The 21,862-nt window shown below is 36.5% G+C and overlaps 1 protein-coding gene across 4 annotated transcripts in view; it reads left to right on the top strand.

Annotated features, from left to right (window-relative positions):
- Window positions 1-21,862, top strand: part of NOVA1 (NOVA alternative splicing regulator 1) — a 126,530-nt gene that overhangs the window by 66,394 nt on the left and 38,274 nt on the right. For all 4 annotated transcript variants that reach the window (XM_014064430.2, XM_014064431.2, XM_087723214.1 and 1 more), the window contains exon 3: window positions 18,523-18,689. In XM_014064430.2, the coding sequence (XP_013919905.1) occupies window positions 18,523-18,689 (167 nt within the window). The remainder of the gene's footprint in view (window positions 1-18,522; window positions 18,690-21,862) is intronic.

Raw genomic sequence — 21,862 nt, 5'->3', positions numbered from 1 at the left:
ATATATATATATATATATATATATATATATATATATATATTCATAATACATACATACATACATACATACATACACACACACACACACACACACACACACACACATATATTGTCCCTAGTGACAGAAACCTCTGTCGCCGAACCAGTCTGACACATGCCCTGCCTTGCCTTCGCCACGTCCACCCATAAAACAGCCTCCTCCTGCCTACACACAGATAATGCATTCATGCTAGCTTAGCCCCCCCCCCCCAGGGCAGCGTTTCCCAAAGCCGCTGCTGTTGCAGCTGTGGTGGGAATGAGGACAGCATGCTGGAGAGGGCAGCGGTGGCAAGAGATGGCAGTGATTGTGAGAGGAGAGGGCGGCATCCCAAGTACCGGAACGAAAAACTGAAAGAGACACCTCCCTTGAGCTCCGCTCGTTCCCCACTGGAAATGTCCGGATTTAGTTTGGATCTGGGGCCCGCCAAGGAGCTGCTTGGCTTCATCAAGCCAAGCAGGGCCCGGGCGGGTTGTGGAGCGCAGAGCCAGGAAAAATCATAAGTTTTCTAGAAGGAATCGAAGCATTCAACTTTGCAGCCTGGAGGCCACACATGTGTTTAAATCCAACGGATGAGGAAGAGGCAGAACAACAGGAAAGAAAGAGTGGGAGATAGGAAAAAATGCAGGTTGAGGCGTTGGATTTTGCAAGCAGGGCAGGAGGGAGGGAGAAAAGTTCACCACCTACTAGCTCGTGACAAGGGGGGGGGGAGGAACTGACTGCTACCCCCCAGGCGTGGCAGGGGCCATGGGAAATCACAGAGTCCAGATGTCAAAACTATCCCAGCCTGAACCAGGGAGAAAGCATAGGAGACACAGTTGATGAAATCTCTAGTCTTTACTTCTTTTGCAATGGCTAAAGCAACAGGTTACAGAGTGAACATAAACACACCAAACACGTGCAAAGTCAGTGCTGCTGCTTCCCCACCACATTTTATGGCCTGGACTTAGGCTAAACCCCTGGCTTGGCGACTACGCCCCCTGGCCAGCCAGCATCTGGCCATGCATAGCCAGCATTTGCCTGTGAGTTAGCAAAGTCAGTAAAGTCTAGCAGGATCTAGGAAGCCTCAGCATATTGGCTACGGCGTCCAGATCCCGGAAGCATTGTCGGGATCTGCGGAATCTCACTTTGCTCGCCGGAATGACCGTGACAATCAACCGCCCCTGGCCACATTCCAGACTCCACAGTTGATGAGCGGCCACTCCCGAGCATGCCACTGCTGTGGATTATGCCGCTTCCCATAAAAAACTGAGGATTGGCTGGTGTGGGCACCGGGGAGCTGTCCACCAGCAAGACGGACTCCTCCATGCTTCCCCCTTCATGACCTCCAGGTATGTTGAGCCCCACAATGTGACTTCACACCAGATTGCACGCAGTTGCGCATGGCACCCCCACCCCAGGTTTCTCCTTTTGCGTTCCATTTCTTTCCTTTGGGTGGAGGGAAGCAGGCCCTGTGCTGCATCCTGGCTCTGCATTCTGCCGGCCACCCGGGCCCTGCTTGACTTGGTGCCTCCTGTCTCCACTGCTCAATTTACCCATTGCAGGAATTTGATGAAGCCGAACGGCTCCTCCACCCGAAGGCAGAAAAATGGAACACAAAAGGAGAAACCTGGTGATGTGCCATGCACAACTTCAGGACACAAGCAGGCTATGTGATTTCCCATGGCCTCCGCCACACCTGGGGGTGTTTTTGGGGCTGCAGCCGGTTCCTCCTCCCCCTCTTGTCCCGAGCCATGATCAAGTGAACTTTCTTTCCTCCCTCCCGCCCTGCTTGCACAGTCCAGCCTCTTCCCCTGGATGTAGTTTGGTGGTGGTGGGGGTCATGTGACTGAGTGTGCATGAGTGACATCAAATTGGCCACACCCACTGAGTCACATGCCCTCATCTAGTAGTAGTAGTAGTAGTAGTAGTAGTAGTAGTAGTAGTAGTAGTAGTAGATGATGATCCACCCCACAAAACCCTCATCTCTCTGAAAACCATCTGAAACAGTATTCAGTCAGAGCGTAAAACTTCTTTTTTGCTGAATAAAAGCAGTAAAATTTCTTTTACTGCTCTTAACCTTGAGTGATAAAGTGCAGACCATATTTGAAAAATTAATGGGTAGGGTCAGGAAAATAAACTAAGGGTTTTTTTTTTAATTTAAAATAAATTAAAGTTGTAGATATGTTGAATAATCTTCAGTTATTTAGAAGGATCTACCTCTTGGTACATTAGCAATTACATGTGAAAGAATTCATAAAAGTATGGAAGCCGCATCTAAGGCATTAAATGACTCCCTTTAACCCTGATTGTGATTTCCGTCACGTGTGATAGTTGACAGTTTTGCAGCGGATAGTGCTGCATAATTTGTAATTATGGTGTTTGTGTGTATAATTTTGTATACGTGATCAAACATGACTTCCAGTTATACAATTTTATAGCTATTTAGGAATGCCATGTGTACCAACTATATGTTTTGAAACTAATACTTTTTTAAAGTTATGTTTTTCACATTATATACCACTGTAATATCTTGTAAAAGCAAGGGGGCTGTCAAAGTTAATATTTTGATTTGTAATCCAATTTATGACTATCAATCTAAAGCTACTTGGCAATATGATTTTCTCCTTGTATCTGCCTCATGATAGTTAGTAACATTATCCAAAGACAAAAACAGCACATTTGAGTGGTTAAATTATTTCTTTCAGTATCAGCGTTCCTGTTATGAATAAAACAATTCTCTCATTACTTTTCTCATGTAGCTGGATAATATCCACTTGCAATACCTAACCAGAAATGCCAGTTGTCAAAATTACAGATAATTAAGGATTATGACTGAACTTTTGACACTTTTACTTTTCATAGTATCAAAACTACTTTTCATGCAGCTGTTTAGATAAAGTACAACTTCTTGATATAATTCATTAACAGAAAAACAGTTGGAAATAAAGTTTACATACCCTGAGATCCAGAGGTGGGTTCCTGGACTACTGCTGGTTTGCTCATGAGCGCTTCGCAAGGGTGTATTTGGTGCGCGCTGCATGTGTTTGATGTGCACTCTGCATGCATTTGATGCATGCTGTGTACTGTATGCCTGTTTTATGCGTGTTGCACACGCATGTGCACTACAATAAATAATTGTTCTGTGCATATGCAAAAGCAAAAAACAACATGGCAGTGCCTACAGCGCCGCCCAGAGAACCAGTTCAGAGACATGGCAGGCCTGGGTCACTGCCGGTTCCAGCAACCCAGGCCACTAAACCACTACCGGTTTGGCCAAACCAGTCCAAACTAGTAGGAACCTACAGCAAAGATCACAGCAAAGAAGGACATGTGCAATTCTCATATGCCCACACATATACAAGTACTTACTAATTTAGATTTTATTTTTTCCTCTGTTTAATAAAGTCTAATTCTCAGTGACTGCCTTAACATGTCCTTGCAGTTGTTTTGGCTTTTTTTTTTTTTGCATAAGTGATTTACCATTAGTTCCTTCCTAAGCTGAGAGAAAGTGACTGGGCCAAGGTCATCCATCTCTCTTTGTTCCCAAGACAGGCCTGGAAGTCTCTAGTATCTAGCCTGATACCTTAACCACTAAACCACACTGCCTCTGATAAACAAATCCCAGAAATACGTGTAATTAAATCATTTATTCTAGATTTTGGATCTCTGTGGAAATAATAATGATAAAAATATCCAGCTACTCCTGTGTTAGACTTCCATTGTCAGATTCTTTCATTTTTGGATAAATTTTATTGATCTAAAGTACATATCTTAATTCTCAAGGCACTCCTGGTATAGTATTTTTTCTGCAAAACCATTGTGTTGATTCAAGTTCAGTTCACTATCTGTATTTTTTAAAAAATAAAATTTTCCTCTTAGTTTCCTAAATCAGATTTGCCATTGAAGGAAAATGATAATCTATTTCTTGAGTTTTATAAAGCAACAAATGGAGGTTTGTCAAAAGATTGAGTACTTAGACCTTTTCATGAATTGGATAGTGTTATAATAGATTTAGGTAGATAGGTAGAAATTTAATATGAATGTCATCTTCAATTATCAGATATTATATTTTCATGCATTGAATTCTTTTTTGAAAAGGAAATGTAACAAATATAGTACATTTTAAAGAAAAATTGTAAATATGTTGCATCATATTCTAATTACAATATAAAATTTTAATGAGCATAATATTTTGCCTTTTTTAAAGTAATATATTTATTTATCTGCCATCCCGACTTATATTGCAATGTTGATTCAATATTCATCTACAAGCAGAAAATTACAAAATAGGAATGTATAGCTTCTGTAAATTTAATTTTATGTTGTGCAGATTAATTAAATTATATCCCTATTTTCTATTTTTATAAGGAAGCATAATTCAGTTGTGCAACTTGCTTTGTATGCAGAGGTGCCTGGTCCTTGCATTTCTAAGTTAAAAGATCAGATAACAATTAATAGGAAAGTCTTCTGCACCAGATTCTGGAAAGGAACTGCTATTAAAGTGGATTCTGGACTGGAACCTGATCAGGCCATCTTAGATATATTTTGTTAAACTGAAGTCCCAAAGGCACTGAGAACTGAGCTTTTTTAAAAAAGATATTTCACTTCTCATTCAAGAAGCTTCTTCAGCTCTGACTGGATGGTGGGGAATAAAAGATTTTATATTCCTTCAAAGAAAAAGCATCTTTGAGGCAACCATGAACAGATTCACTTTAGAATCTCCATAGACTGTTAAATTAAAGGTATCTTGTAAGTGGGCATAAGACTTTGGAGATGAAAAATATTTGGAAAAGAGAAGACCTGCACAACTACCTACTTTTATAGATAATGCACATGTTACTTTTTTCATAATAGTAGTATCTTCTCTTTCTGAAAAATTGAATGCAATACCAAAACTTAATTGACTTTCTCTGTGTTTTAGCTTCAATGGGATCATCTACTAGCTCTCTTTTATTTATGTGTGTCACTTTCAAGTGGTGACAATTTTTTGTCTTTAATGAAGTAATATCCATTTCCCTAAATACCTCCTACCATAAATTATAGAGAATAATATTGCATCACTTGCTGCAGACATATAATTAGAATGTAATATTTTGTATCAAATCAGATGGATCTTAGTTTTGATGGCATTCCACTGAAATGGTTATTTATTCAGTTCCATTACTTTTGGAAGCCATTTTATAATTTTAATTTCCTCTGAACAATGAAGAATATCATTCTCTAGGCCAAACATTGCTAATCCAGTTGCCAATTTATAGAGTTATAACCAGCTCTATGAAAAATTCATTTTGTAAAAAAGCATTTGATTTCTTTTATAGCTCACATTTTAATCCAAGTTGGTGAAGAACTGAATTTATTTTTCTTCCACTTACCCATCTTATAACTTTGCTTTTGCCATGGTATCTTTTTTCCTCACTTCTCTAGAGTTGGAGCTGATAGTGGCTGGTTTATTTTCTTTGGAGTCTGGTTCATGGCCATACGCAAAGATTAGTAAGATCAACAGAGAATTTTACTCCCTTCCTGAATAGAGCAGCAGCTGTAAGTTAACTCATCTGGAAAAAAATGAGAATTAGAGATTACAAAAGGCGAGAAAGACAGATCTGGATCTGATTGTGTAAAAAGAGAGAGCAGCATAAACTGTTGCTCCTCGTCCAGGATGTGAATTGATTTTGAATAGCGTGAATTATTTATCAGTTGGAAGTTTAAAAATATTTGGGTTTACCACAAGTCAATTTTCAAATAAAAGTAACAAGAATGGGAGGAAAGAAGGTTTCATTAATGAATCCTTTAGGCTAATTATATAATGCCATGATAGAAGTCCTATTCAAGCTGAGACCTCTGCTAAGAGTTATCTGTCTTTTTCTTGCAGCTGGCTGCTCGGAGTAGAGATAAGAGAAAGAGGAAAATGGTATAGAGAGAAATAGGTTCCCACACTTAATTTTACTTCTGACCCTAATAAACACATAATTAACCTATGGATTTATTTCTACATGAGATAGTGATGCCCACTACTTTTAAAAGACAATTTGATAAGTTCAGGCACTTTTATCAAAGCCTATTCATATTGCAAACTCATATTAACTTTAGTTTGAGCAACATGCCTACAGAAGAAAAATGGCTAAAGATTAACCACTATGAGAAAGAAAATACTTAATTAATGTAAGCCTTGAATTTTTAATTTCTTGTTTCAGTCCACTTAGAGTAGAGCTTCTATGGAGGAAAGTAAGATGTGGACTCTGATTTATAGTATAATTATTATTTATTCTTGGTTTCAAGTTGAAATTCCTGCTTATTTCATTTTTACAATATCATTTCAACAGTTTGTTTTTGAGCTTTTATTTTAACTTTCAAATTTTAATTACATTTTTCTAAAATATTTTACTCTAACTAGAATCTGAGAAAAAGTAATATCTTCAACTGTACTTCAAGTATTTTTTAAAATTATGAAATCAATATTCATTTATATTTATCATATTATAGAAGCATTTTTTTCATTTTTATCTCATGTAAATAACTTAAATCTATTAAATTTTAGCTAATTCCTTTATAAATTTATACCTGCAGTATTTGCTCTGAACATTAATAACTAATTTTATTTTTATTAAGATTTGACAATAATCTCCATTATGGAAAGATTATTAAGTAAAGGATTCCATAAAAATCCTTGGCATTCTAGTGGACTGACATGCCTCCAAAAAGGGAAATGAAGAGTTGAACTGTATTAAGAAAAATATAGTTTCCAATGAAAATGATCTGCAAGGTATAGTAAAGGAAGTCAAGAAACACAAAGTGGAATTATGATTAAAAATAAAGAAAACCAAAGAATGACAACAACCAGTCTTCAGCATGAAAATAGAAAAGTGTTGGATTAATTCAGCTTTTTAAACAGTCAACTGTCAACAGTAAGGAAACTAACAAACAGGAGATATGCCTAGAACTATCATTTGGTAAGTTGGCAATGAAAGTCTTGGAAAAAACTTTCCAAGTTTCAGCCAGTTTGGTCTAGTGGTTAAGGTAGAAACTGGGAGACAGTAAGTTCAAGTTCCATCTTAGCTATGAAAGCCAGTTGGATAACCTTGGACAAGTCATGCTCTGTCAGCCCAACTTACCTTGCAAGGTTGTTGTGGGGAAAATGTGTTAGATAAGTTCACTAGTAGTTTGTAAAAAATAATGAAGCTGGGATATAAATAAAAACAACTAATCAGATACCATGTCCCTACCACAAAGATCAGACTCATGCAGATCTTTTTCCTTATGATAATCTATGGAAGTGAAAGTTCTGCTTTGAACAAGCAGGATAGAAAAGGTATTGACACTTCTGAACTTTGATATTGGAGAAGGCATTTGAAATTATGAATAGTCTAGAAAACAAATATGTGACTCACACAGCAAATATATCTATCGTTCTCACTCAAGGAACAAATAGCAAAGCTCAATTTACATTTTAGATGCATTATGCAAAAATCTTATTTCTCTGGGAATTACATTTCCCAGGATTAATTCATAATACTGGGAAAGATACAAGAAAAAAAAACCTTTCTAATGAGAAGATAGGACTCATTGGAAAACATCCTGTTGTTTGGAAAGATTGAAGGCCAAAAAGAGAAGGGAATAGTGTCACTGTCGCAATGAACATGAATTTTGGCAAAGTTGAGGAGATAGATGGCATTATAACAGGTTAATTGTTTTCTCGCAGACGTTTCATTACCCAACTAAGTAATATCATCAGTGCTAGAAGGGAGTGAGGTTATGTCTCTATTTATATCTAGAAGTGGCTTTCCCTGTCAATATTGGTGGGAATGTTCTTAATTGTTGGGAAGGTTCTTTGATTAAGCTGTTGTTGAAACAGCAAGTTCAAGCTTAACTACAAATTTAAATTACGACCAAGCTTAGAGAACACCAATAGTTCAACCAACAGTTAAATCCTGAGCTACAAATACTCTCTTCTATTGGCATTATAAGAATTAAATGGAGAAGAATGATTTCTAAAGAAGACTCCTGCAGTCTGGAGGAACCATACTAAGGATACCATTTTAATTGCTGAAAATGTCAAAAATAAGCTACTCCCAGATTTAAAATGCATTCCCATCATGGACTTGACACTACTGTTTCTTACTATACCAATTAGGTCCCAGGAATGCAAGCCCAATATAGTGAACAGTTCTTCAGAGAATAGAAAAACAGGTTTATTTATAAATAAGTGAATATTATAAATAAATCAGGAAAGAAAAAGGAGACAATCAGGTTGTCTCATTTTTTTTTCTTTTCCTTAATCCTCAAGAGCAGATGTTACTGTTCACGGCTGACAGAGATGACAGAGAAGGGGAAGTCAGCTAATAGTTCAGTCACTGCAAATACTTATTTATATTCTGCACTTTATTTAGCTATCTGAATATATAATGCCACTATGCCTGCTTCTTAACTACATGCAATTTAATTGTATGGGATTGCTATGTGGTTAATCCAAAAACAAGATATTGTAATTAGATTAAAAATAAATATTATACAGCAGCAGACAGGAGAGATATAATTTCAAATCACAACTCCTGAAAGTGAGAATTATGTTTAAGTCTGAATGTGTACATGTGTGGTGACAAGACCTTCCAGTTTAATCAGATTTTAAATATATAATCAAGAAGAATGCATTTAGTGAAGCTTAAGTAGAATAATATTATACTTCATAAGAGAAAGTGGAGTTGACTTGAAATTTGAACAAAGTATGGACATCTGAATTTTGGCATTTCTACTGTATTTTGAATTGAGACATGTGAAATATAAATAGAATGCATATTTATAGGTTGAGCTGCTTTTTTATATTTTACATAGCTGATTAATGTCTATAAATATTTATTTTTGGTTCATCTCTAGCTAAGGAAGCCAGCGTTATCCAGAGACACATCCATGGTTCATGTGGTTGGCATGATTATATGCACATGGAACACTTTCCCACCAAAGTGGTACCTATTTATCTACTTGCACTTGCATACTTTAGATTGGATAACTGTTTAAAACACTTATGAAAATTTAGCAATCATGAATTAGAAAGACACATTTAAATAATTGATTAGCTTTCCTTGACTAGTTTTTTTTAGAAATGTTTTGCCATTGCCTTCTTCCTATGATTGAGGAGTAAGTGGCCCAAGGCCACCCAGTTGGTTTTGTGTTTAAGTTAGGACTAGAATACATGGTGTCATAGTTTCTAGCCTAGTGCCTTGACCTCTTCTCCAAAATTGTTCTCCCCTACTAATACAATAATGCAATGTAAAAAACATATCTAACGCCATCTCCTGAATACATCCAGGAAAGGGATTAAGTATTAAGTTGTTCTACTGCCAAATTGGTTTTACCACTATTATATTTTTTTCTGCTAATATTTTCTTAGAAACTTCTTTTGTGTGATGTAAGAACATTTTTCTCTCTTCTTTACTGTTGGTCCAAGAAAATAGTTCCTGACTGTCTTATGGATTCATACAGTTCTGGTGACCACGATACAAAAAATATACTGAGACCCTAGAAAGTGTGCAGAGAAAAGCAACAAGGATGATAAAGGTTCTGCAGACTAAATCATATGATGAATGGTTGAGGAAGGCTAGTTATGCCTAGCCTATGAAGAGAAGGATTAGGGGAACATGATAACTATGTTCCAGTAATTGAGGGCTATCACAGAGAAGAGGCCATTGACTTAGTCTCCAAAGCACCAGAGGGCAGGACAAGAAGTAATAGGTGGAAGATTGAAGAGAGCTCTGACCTAGAAGTAAGGAGAAATTTTCTGACAGTAAAAGCAATCAGTGGAATAGTTTGCCTCCAGGAGTTGTGGGTACTCCATCATTGGAGGTTTTCAAAAATAGACTTGACAATTATTTGACTGGAATGGTATGAGGATCCTGCCTTGGGTAGGGGATTGTACTAGGAGACCTCCAAGGTCTCTTTCAGTTCTGTGATTCTATGTTCTATGTGACAGCTCTTTAGAGACTTTAAAAGTGTTATCATACCTTCCCTACCCCTTAAGTTGCTTTTTTCCAAGGTGAAATATATTCAATTTCCTCTATCTCTCTTTTATTAGTTCCTGAGATATAATTATTGACACTGTCCTTATCTAAAGCATTTCAGTTTCTCTAAATCTTAAAATGTTATCCCTGGAAATGGATTCAGTAGTTGAGATGAAATCTGATCAATACACAACATCGAATTCAATCATTTACATCCATGATCAGGAAACACGGATGTAACTTACTTGCTTTTCTCCTTTGTAGCACCCATCTGATTCGTGTGCAGATTGTGACAAATTACAGTTTCAAGATAGTGTTTGGAATATGTGAAACCTTAATGTGTTTTCTTACTAAATGATTTTGATTATTAAAATACATTTTTCATTCAAGCTATTAGATATCTTGCAGCCAGACCCAAAAGAGAAGGAAACAAAGTGAACAAACAAACAAAAAAGATGGATGTGGAAACCCAAAATTACAAGGAATGGATGGAAATTTGTAACAGATTTTTTATTTTTAACAATAACTATAGTTACTTCAAGTTACTTTAAGTTGTAAGCCGCCCTGAGTCCCCCCAGGGAAAAGGGCGGCATATAAATAAGCTTAAATACAAATACAAATACAAATTTAGCATGCAATGATTTCATCATCCACTGGTTTAATACACATATACTTCTGACAAATTAGTCTGTTATTCTTTCATCTCCTAGGTCTTTGTGTGGAACAGTATATTTGTTTTCTTAAATTACCGTATTTTCACGACCAAAAGCCGCACCGGATTAAAAGCCGCAGTATCAATTAACGTTAATTTTTTAAACTTTTTCCACATATAAAGCGCACCGGGTTATAAGCCGCGCTCAGAGACCCGGCTCCCCTTGGTTCCTCATCGAATCACGTGCGCAGGTTGCAACTTGGAACTCCGTCTGCCCGAGTTGGGGCATTTTCTGGCTTGGGACGCTCCGGTGGCTTCTTCGGGAGGCAGCCCGCCGGCTTTGGCGAAGGCTGGGACGGAGAGCGCGGCGACCGTGGAGCATGTGTAAAGTACTTTCGCCCCCACGCCGGCCCCCCTCACCGCGCGCCGGCCTTCGGGGATGAAGGGGCAGGACTTCCCGGGCGGAAGGCATGCCTGGCTCTGCGGCTCCAGCCCCAGCACCTTTCGGCCGAGCCTCTCCCGCCAGGCGGCCGCCTTCCTCCGCTGAGCGGCCCCGCGCAGCCTCGCCACCCCGGGAGATCACCAGCGCGGGGGCCTGGGGCGCCACGGCCAGGGAAGCCAAACCGGGCGGCGGCGGGCAGGGCGCCCGGGTTGCGGTCCCCGAGGCGGGCGGGTGGGCGCACGTGGCAGGCGTCGGCTAGCGGGACGTTTCTGGCGCGGGAGGCTTCGGGCTCCGCTGCTCTCCCGGCTCTTGCCCGGCCGGCGTGGTGTGCTGGGAAGACCGGCGCCGCACCGGCCACCCGCGCGCCCTTGACCGGCAGCGCAGAGCCGGCTGGGGCGCGGAGCGGAGTTAGGCAGGGCGACTGCCGGGGCGGATGGGGTGCTCGGCGCCGGCAAATCCTGAAGGGCTGCGCCGGTCTGCCGTCCCTTCTTGCGGCGGCGGGGGTGACGGAACAGCTCAGTCTATAGGGGCTGGGAACTGGGTGGCTCTCTGCTCGCCCCCCGGTCTCCGACTGAGAAAGTAGCGAGGTTGAAGGGAGAGACCCGAGGGACGTGTGCATGCTTGCGAGCTTCAAGTTTGAGCGTCGGGAGGGAGAGATTTTCTATCTTTTTTCACACATAAAGCGCACCGGGTTATAAGCCGCACTGCTGGTTTTTGATAAAATTTTAGGATTTTCAGTGCGGCTTATGGTCGTGAAAATACGGTACTTTATATAATTTAAGAAATGTAAGTACGTACAGAGGAACAGAGATGTATGTTTAAGTATATCGGTATATATAGAATGTTATAGCTGGCTCACTTAACAACTTATTATGAGTTTTAAATCTCTGCTTGGCTTTGTTTGCTTGTTTGCATTCCTTGAAATAAGTAGGGGGCTGCATATTTTGAGTATCTCATGGATCTCAGATTGATAATCAGGAATATTGCACTATTTTGCTATTATAATTTGAAGATGCTTTTGTGAATTTGAATTGTAATCTAAATATAAGTGCCTTATCCTTCAACATTTGAAAACATTTAAGCATTCTTAAGGAAAACAATAACCATCTATTTAATTATAAATAGACTTTTTGTTATAATATTATGTATAGGAGACATTGGTAAATGTAGTTTATTTAGTAAAGCATATTATATTTTGTCTGTTAGTCCTTAAATTTTTTGCAGGGAAAGTTAATGTTATATTTTATTTTTACTATTTATAAATCCATTTAGTTAAGTAGTGTAATAATTATTTTGTTTGCTTGTCATAGTGGTTGATGCACATTTTCAATTTTTAGAATCCTAAATGGATGAAGCAAAGAGCAAACAATGAATCCTGTATTATAATTTACATTTTACCTTTTCTTTGTACCTTTTCTTTATATCTTTCTCTAAAAAACTTACTTATAGGAAGATATCCAGAATTACAACAATGAAAAAAATCCACTACTGATGTTGATTTTTAAATTTGCAGAAAGGCTTCATTTAAAAGGAATTTCTCTTGGGAATAATATATGTTGAAAATGTATGCTCAATTTATTTAACAGTTTGCATAAAACCTTATGTTGATTGAAGTATGTATGGATTTTATTTTACTTTTTTCACACAAAGAATTTCTGCTAAGAAAAATATTCAGCAAACTACTTAACCAATATTAATTCATTTTTTATTAAAGAAGAGTTTTATAAGTGTTTCATTATTTCATTCTTAACACTTAAAATTTCTTTTTACTCTTTAGATTGACATATGTATTCTGTGGCCTGATTCTTAGCTTTGACACACCAGCAAATTAGCATTTGTGTTGTATAATTGTACATATATACTCTGCTTTTACAACTTAACTAACATAATGTTCATTTGTTTTATCATATCTGTATAAATATTTATAACTGTGATTCTAGCTTAGGTAATGGAGCAGTTCATATATTAAGTCGCATGTGCTTATTTCTTATTTGTTAACTTAATAACATGTTTCTTCCCAAATTCTTTTCACTCCTGTTCTTATTTATCAATTCCTATTTTTTCCTTTATTTTATGTTACAAGTTGTAGTAACAGCTTAGTGTAATGAAGATAAACCTTTGATAATTTTTCCTAACAATTCCATTCTCATATTTTAAAAATGTATGTGTTTATTTTCTACACCTTTTAACTTCTCTAACAAGTTGTTTTTCCTTTCCCACATTCAGAAATGCCCTAATGTAGCAACAATGATTTTTCCATTCTCTGTCTGTTAAAGATATTGAGCTTTCCAGTAAGATTCTTACTTGTACGTTAGGTACAGGTTTACTGATACTATCATTTTAAAAAGTCCTTTTGAAGTATCACCTAGTGTCAATAAAATATTTGTATGTTTATTTTTTTGTTATGAACAATTTTGATAAAATGGAAGTGCTATTATCAGCTATAACCTGATAAAAGGAGAGAAATTGGGAACTTTTGAACTTTTTTTCTTTAGAGAGAGCCCTACCCTATTCTTTAGCTCTCGAAAGAATATTCAAAGCTTTGTAAGTTCTAAAATGGGAATGGTCTTAACCATAATAACCTTATTGGATTCCAGTTTTTAAGTTAATGTAAGCATAGCCAGTTCTGAGAATTGTAGTCAAACAACACCTAAAATTAATTGGATTAATATTCTTATAAATGTACATATAATTTGATTACCCAAAATGGAATTTCCTCAAGGCTAAAGCATGCATTTCGATTTATTTTAAAACATTACTATATATAATGGCATTTAAAAACATTTGAGAAATTTAGTCATTCCTACTTTTATGTTCAGGTTTTTAACAGTTTAAAACTGTAAATGCCTTAGCAGTTACATTGGGACATTAATAGAATGCCAAAAGCTTTTAAACTGACAACAAATTGCCAACTTTGAATTATAGATTTTAGTTACACATTGCTGAAAGCACCTTCATCTACAAGTTAGTCTATGGTGTTAAAATTAAAAATAATATGAGATTTGAGAATACAAGGTATATAAAACAGTAAAACAAATAAGCAAAAAAAGTTTCAGACTTATTTTACCTTCTTATTCTTTTTTGAAAAAACCCTCTCTTCTTAAAAGTCCAAATAATTTTTACACGTACTATTTTACATGTAAAAGAATTCTTTTGTATAAATTTAGGAAAGTAAGAAATGGGGTTGGGTTTCAGAAATATCCCAAAGGAATCTCCACTAAAACTAAACTGGAGGATTTGTAAATGCAACTAAGAATAACTACATTGGGCATATTTGGTTTGTGTTTATATGTTATTACTAAAAACGGGGGAAGGGAATGGAGAGTGATTATTTTGGAGATGGAGCCATTGCTCTTGAAACTTACTTATTACTTGCAGACATTTTGTTACCAGATACGTAACAAGTCGTTGTCAGACTAAGTAACATCTTCATTGTTAGAGGAAATGGGCTTTCCATTTATAGTCAATTAATAGTCATCAACACATAGAGATAACAATATTTACACATCATTAAAAAGAGACAATAAAAACTAAAAAGGAAACAAAATGATCTGAACACCGCCTCACCAGTAATCAACACTCAAATAAGTAACGATTAAGACCAGGATTAAGCCCACACAAGCCATCAAGGAGTAAAAAAAAGCCTGATCAGGAATTACCAGTGTAAAACTACCATCAACACTGGCACGACAAGGTACTGTATATAAATAGAGAGTAAATGTCAAGTGAATCACTGCGATTATTAAGCCTATCCAACTTTCCCCACTGTCTTTGCTTTTTGGAAGCCAGCTGGGAAATTTACAAATGGTAATCGCATGGCCCCCAGGATGCTCTGACTGTTGTAAATACATGCTAGTTGCCAAATACATGGATTTTGATCATGTGACCATGGAAAGGCTGCAATATCATTAAGTGCGAGGACTGGGCATACGTTACTTTTTTCAGTGCCATTGTAACTTTAAACAAATGTTGTAAATCGAGAATAAACTGTACTTGCCCTTCTTTAGAGTAAATCAAATAAAATACCCATGTTTGGGAAGGATCACCAATCACTTTGAATTGTGTACGTTAAGAGAATATTATTGCTAGGCAAAGCAGTTGCCATGATGTTTGTGATTTGTAATCAGCTAGGATAGTCACAAATATCTCATTTATTAGGATATAAACTGATGTTGTTGCAATCTCCCTCTTTCTCTGGTTTCCCAGTATTCTTTCTACCACCTGAATCTAACCAAAGCACTAGGATTCAGTAATAGAATACCTCTGGAGTTTATAAAAATCAAGGCCATTGTTGGAAATAGGAATTATGCAGCTGATTCTTTGCTTTGCACTCAAATTAGCTCCTTCGTTGTAATTTTTCAATTAAAAGAATTGTTTAAAAAAAATAGGACGATCAAAGAGTTTGGCAGGCACCTTTGGTATACCAGGAATATTGGTACCTCATGGATGTAAACTGGGCCAGAATTATGGAGAGTACACATTACACTGCATTATGCACATGGTGGACAGGGGAGAAATTTCTTTAGGCTCACAATTAACCATATTGCATTATAATGTGAGTATATTTTACTTTTATGTTGTATTTTTGTTATTAAAAAAAACCTAGAATTCAGAATTCTAAGCAGAAACTTTGCAGTGCAGAAAAGTTTGATTTGAATGCCAGCTTAATGAAATTTCTATTTGGGCTCTTTCATTTCTGTTGTTTTGATACTATTCATAGTGTTCATCAGTTTAAGTGCTGTTTATGTTAGTTTCCAATATCATCAATGTAAACTGATAGCTGTTTTTCATATGAATGTTTTGTCTGCTGATCAAGAAAGAGCACTTGCATTAGCTACATTGATCAATCCACAATGCTTCTTATATAGTAGACAATTAATACTTCATGTAAAGACTCCCTAGTGTACTTGTTCAGAAATAGAGCACTTAATGCAGGAACCACAGAGAGCTTGTAGAGAGTAAAGATAACAAGGGAGAGAGGGAGAGAAAATGAAATAAACCACAAGAAAATTGCATCCATAGATCAAGTTAATTTATATATCAATAGTTGTGTTTTCTGCAAAATATATTCTAGATTTTGAAATAGTTTAGATAACAATTACACACGTATGTGTGTATGTGTGTGTACACACACAAACACAAGCAAACATATCTCACAGTTTAGTAGAGATTGCTGAAACCATCTTTCAAGAAATAATTCTATTTTAAATTACATATTGTTCTACTACAGTCAATACAGATTTTATAATTCAGTCTCTCTATTCCTATAGGTAACATGCTATAGTAAAGAAAAGAATACATTTACCTATGTATCCATAATAACTAGAGGTGTATTTTCAGTTATTAAATTATATCTTGTTATCTATAATTTTAAAAAATGAAAATAATTTATTAGGACCTACCTAAGCGTTCAGGAGGTTAAAAGTGGTGGCAGGAAGCTTGTACCTTCAGATGTGCTAGATTCTATAGAATTAGCTTATCTAGTTGTAATTCTAGTTGTCTGACTTACTGGGAGGGCTCATATCAGCCTTACTGTTTTCTAGAAAGTATAAAATTGACCAAGAGGAGTAAAGTTTATTAAAATAAAATTATGGTAAATCATTATAAAATCATTCCTTCACACGCACAGAAAAACTAGAAATCTGATTTTCTGATTTTCTCAATCAGAAGCTTATACATCCTTTCATAGTATCATTGAGGTTGATTGTTCTTGTATCCAGGTAAATATTTGTTACCTTCTGCGAGGCTATGTTAGTTTTGTCTACCTTAATCCATGTTTATTCTAGCTTTTCAGTCCTACTTGGTATTGAAACATGAAAATTCTAAGACTGGTATTAATAGAATTTGGGAAATGTTTATAGATCAGTTTAGAGCACTATGTTTCAGTATGAGTTGCGGTGGCGCAGGGGTTAGAATGCAGTACTGCAGGCTATTTCTGCTCACTGCCGCTGCCTACAATTTGGCAGATCGAATCTCACCAGACTCAAGGTTGACTCAGCCTTCCATCCTTCTGAGATGGGTAAAAGGAGGATCCATATTGTTGGGGACAATATGCTGATTTTGTAAACAGCTTAGAGAGGGCTGTAAAAGAACTGTGAAGCTGAATATAAGTCTAAGTGCTAATGCTATTTGAAATTGTAGTTCAGATGCTCTTGGACAAGTTATAGTCTCTCAGCCTAACTGACATTGCTTTTAGCCTAAAATAGTCCTTTATATTCCTTAGAGTATAAGTAAACATTTTGAAAGAAAGATTCTGAGGATTGATTCATTTAATGGAGGCATATCACACTACATACAACAAAGTTTCTCACAGAGGTGCTCAAGGCAGGCCCCATCTGCATGTGTTGTACATACAGAGAAGCCACTACTGCTGAACAAAGTGAACTAGTCAATGTGAACCTTAAGCAATTCTAGGTATCTTCATTTTATTTACATCTATCTATCTATCTATCTATCTATCTATCTATCTATCTATCATCATCATCATCTATCTATCATGTATCTATCTATTGTATTTCTTAACCACACATCTCCTTCAGTGGGACTCTGAGTGGTGCACAATTTAATCAATAAAATTAACATTAAAATAAAAAAATTAAAATTATAAAAATAACATAAAATTCAAAAAAATCAAAAATGAGTTGTTAGCAGTTGTTAATGCAAGCAGGGAAGTGTTCCTATGTAGCCAATCAGTCCCACATTTGTATGGGTCTCTATGTTCTTCATGCAATGCTGCATAGGCAGATTTTGACCCCTTTGGGCAAGGCCAAAAGATTGGGAGCTTTCCTCCCCTCTGAGGGCAGGGTGCTTCACAATACAGGAGCAGCAGCAGAGAAGGCCATCCTCTTAGATGCCACCAGTCAAAATTCTTTGGCTGATGGGATCTGCAGCATACCTGCCCTGCCTGAACAAATGGGATAGACTGATGTGGTGGGGCAAAGCCAGTTCTGCGATAGCCTGGCCCTATAGGTGTTGACTGAATCCTTGAATTGTACCTGGAAGCAAAGTGGCACCCAATGCATTTCGCGGAGGTGTTACATGTGTCCTTTTTGGGGCACCTACTATGACCCACATTGCAATAGTCCAATTGAGAGATGACCAGGGTATAAGTGACCAAATAGAAGGCCTTCCTGTCTAGGGAGGGGTGTAACTGGGGCACAACACAGAGATGGGCAATATTTATCTAAATATATACACATTAATACACTCATCCCTCCAAAAATATTAAAAAAAAAAAAAAGCCCATTCTCCATTCTTGTGCATTAAGTTCTCATATTCTAGTCATTGTGCTTCACAGTATGATCTTTTCATGAAATGGTTATTCTGTTCAAATTAATTAGGCTATGTAGTCTGATTAATTCCTGCACATACTTAATATTTTAAAAGCAAGACAACAAAATGTATTTTATTTGTTTCTGAAGGTACGACAGAGCGGGTGTGTTTGATCCAGGGAACAGTGGAAGCACTAAATGCTGTTCATGGCTTCATTGCTGAAAAGATACGAGAAATGCCTCAAAATGTGGCCAAGACAGAACCAGTTAGTATTCTGCAGCCTCAGACAACCGTCAATCCGGACCGCATCAAACAAGTGAGTTTTCTTTTTGAGAGAGAAGATAGATCAAATAGATTGCATAGATAGATCAAATAGATTGCAGAAAAGCCTAAGCAATTTACAAGTAAAGCAACCATAGTGAATATATTTTGTATAAGTATCAGAAACGTTTCAGCATTTCTGATTTTGAAACTCTTATTTCATACTTTCCATTCTGACATTCATCTCCTGACTTTGACATCAATTGGAAATCCTACAGAATTACTACTATGTAAGAAGAATAAGTGCATTTATATTTATGCTAAGATAGAAAGAGCACAGATCAGTAATTTTAGAATTTGTGCTGCAGTTAATTTCTTTAAATTTTGAAAGACAGAGCTGAATTTCCACCATTTAGCCTAGGAAAAAAAATAGTAGCTCTATTTTTTTTCCTGCTCAGATGGAGTGAACTTACAGGAAAACTTGTCTGTTAGATGGTTATCACCAAATTTCTCAGAAACCATTGGAAAGGTTTTCAATTTATTTTTCTAAGTGCATATCACTTTTTTTGTTTCAGGAATGTGAAGAAAATTGCTGTGATAATGGCTGTATGGAATAAAATATAAATAAGACAGGCTGAGTTTTGTGCTCCAAGAAAGGAGGTGGCAAGAAATAACTATACCCTTTCTTGAATATGGAGAAGTTGATTGTTAGGTGTTGAGGCAAAACTCGACTTTTCTGAAAAAAAAAATAAGGATTTTTTATAACTGCTGATTAGCTAACTCAGCTCTTAAAATTTTGCCAGGCATCTCAGGACAAGCACAGATTTGATGAAGCAAATTTTAAAAGTATTTGTCTCCCAAGATCTGGCTACTGCCTTAAGTTTCTGTTAGTGAGATAACTAATGATGGTATGATCACAAGGATGAGGACAGACTTATCACTTAATCCAGTAGCTACCTTACCACCATTCCTCACTATGAAGTGTTGTATTAGTGACAACAATCTTCATAACTTCTGCAGCAGTACTACCAGTTGTAGCTTAGAAATTTTTTTGTGGAGACTTAGATTAAGAACACTTTAGTTTCATCAGCTTCATTCCAAGTACATATAGATTTGTTCCAATTTACCAAAGGAATTTATTTATTATTCCCAGAGTAGTTTTCCGTAACCCTTTCCAAACTACAGCCCCACATACACAGGTTTTTTTTCATATTTTTAAAAGTTTAAAGTGTAAGGGTTAAAAGAATAAATTGGCTACCTTACATCTCTGGAATATTTAAGGAGCAATTATGTTACTCAACCCCAACTTTCAGATACCACAAACATGTAAATAAATAAATCCCTCCCCCAAACCAAGTTCCCATCCCCTGATTTAGCAGGTATTAGGCAATTAAAGAGGAGGCAAGACACTCTTAATATAGAACCAGTGATTAACCTGTAGTTTATATTGGTTACATTAACATTATGATATCACCAGTAATACCTCTTACAGCTCAAAAGAATACTTGAAGCAGTCTAGGTAACAAATAGAATTACTTTAAATATTAACTTTTCAGATGAATTAAGGTCACTCAAATTTGAATTTATCTTCTCAACTGAACATTACAAAAAATATTTAATCCTAAACTTAAAGTTGAACTGTTTTTGTTTCAGGTATTTTCAAATTTTGATTAGATGTAATCATTCTAATTTCGTATGCTACCTTTTCTGTTTTGCTATTTGTAACAATTACATACTAGATGTAAAGGAAGAAAATGTTTTTTATTCTTTCAACACTTTGCAGGTGAATCTATTTTTTAAATCACTTTATAAGGTAGCTAGCTGTAAAACTGTTTTAATGTTTTGTTTAAGCATAATTAAGGATAAAGGATCATTCTACTTAAAAATCTTGCATACTTTGTCTGACAATTTTCATGAATACTATTACGCTCTGATTTTTTTTTATGAAATAATTTGAATCCTATTCAGTAGTATGTTCAGTAGTATTCAGTAGTAGTATGTTAAAATCTGCATTACTGGACTCAACAATTTGAGCCTTTCATTTTATATGCATGTATATATGTAGTCTACTATTTTCTTATCTCCATTAATATCCATTACATTTAAAATGGCTGAACTCAGTTTCTCAAAATTATTATATTTGACTGAACTCATGCCATAGAATATATTACCCATAATATATCATATCATTTTCTACTGTTGGAGATAATGAAGATGCATACGGGTAAAAAAAAACACCTCTTTCAGTTTATCCCTAGTTCTATACTGTTCTAAAGATGTTGTTGAGGAAATGCAAGAGCAAGCTGGGTTAAACTATATTTTTTTTCTTATACGTCCTGGCAATTTCAGCCACTTTTATATATTTAACTTTTACTTGTCAGGAAACACAACTGAATGATGACATGATTTTAAAAATAGGCTTGTCCTACATGCTCTACAAAATTATATCTATTGCAATTTAAGTGGATTTTAGATTAGAAGAAGTTGAGTACTTGGCATAAAATATGTATTGAGAAAGCTGAATAGAGAGTGTTTTTTCATAATACTGGTAGTAGAATGATGTCATTTTATAATAATGATTATTCTAGTTATGGGAAAGCAGTTATCATAAATATATAAATTTCAATATATCTAATAGTTAAGATATATGTAGGACTTGTTATTACAAGTCACAATAATGAGTCTGTTTAGACTTTTTTTTTAAGTTTGATAAATTCATGCAAGATAGATGTTAAATGACTCCCAAACATAAAAGCTATATGCTGTGTCCAATATCACAGAGTGTAGCCCTGGGAAATATCAGCATAGGAAGGGAGACTCTATATGTTTTTAAAGAAATATTACTGCCAAATGTAAACCATTACTCAAGAGATGAGCTCAATGTGGCAGACATCTGTATTAATAATCTATAGCAAGGGTGTCAAACTTAAGGCTTTTAGATCTGGCCTGCAGGGCCTCCCTAGAAACAGCAAAGGACTGGCCCAATGCTTCTGCCAGTGAAAAAGAAGCTTGGGAGGGCCGTGTGCAGCCCTCCCAGGTTCCATTTTCATCTGCGATAGCCTCCTGCCACTCTCGGCCAGTGAAAATGAAACTCCATTTCACTGGCAAGGGTGGCAGGAGGCTGTCATAGCTGAAAATGAAGCTCTGGAACCAGTTTTCACTGGCAGAGTGCTTGGGCCACCACAGTCACACCCAACATGAGTGAAATCAAGCTGGCCATGCCCACCC

This window comes from Thamnophis sirtalis, unplaced genomic scaffold, assembly GCF_051295495.1.
Source record: "Thamnophis sirtalis isolate CommonGarterSnake01/CBP01778 unplaced genomic scaffold, rThaSir2_p1.2 scaffold_1, whole genome shotgun sequence".
Taxonomy (NCBI): Eukaryota; Metazoa; Chordata; class Lepidosauria; order Squamata; family Natricidae; genus Thamnophis; species Thamnophis sirtalis.
The sequence above is the reverse complement of the archived record's forward strand: the minus strand, read 5'-3'. Positions and strand labels throughout refer to the sequence as shown.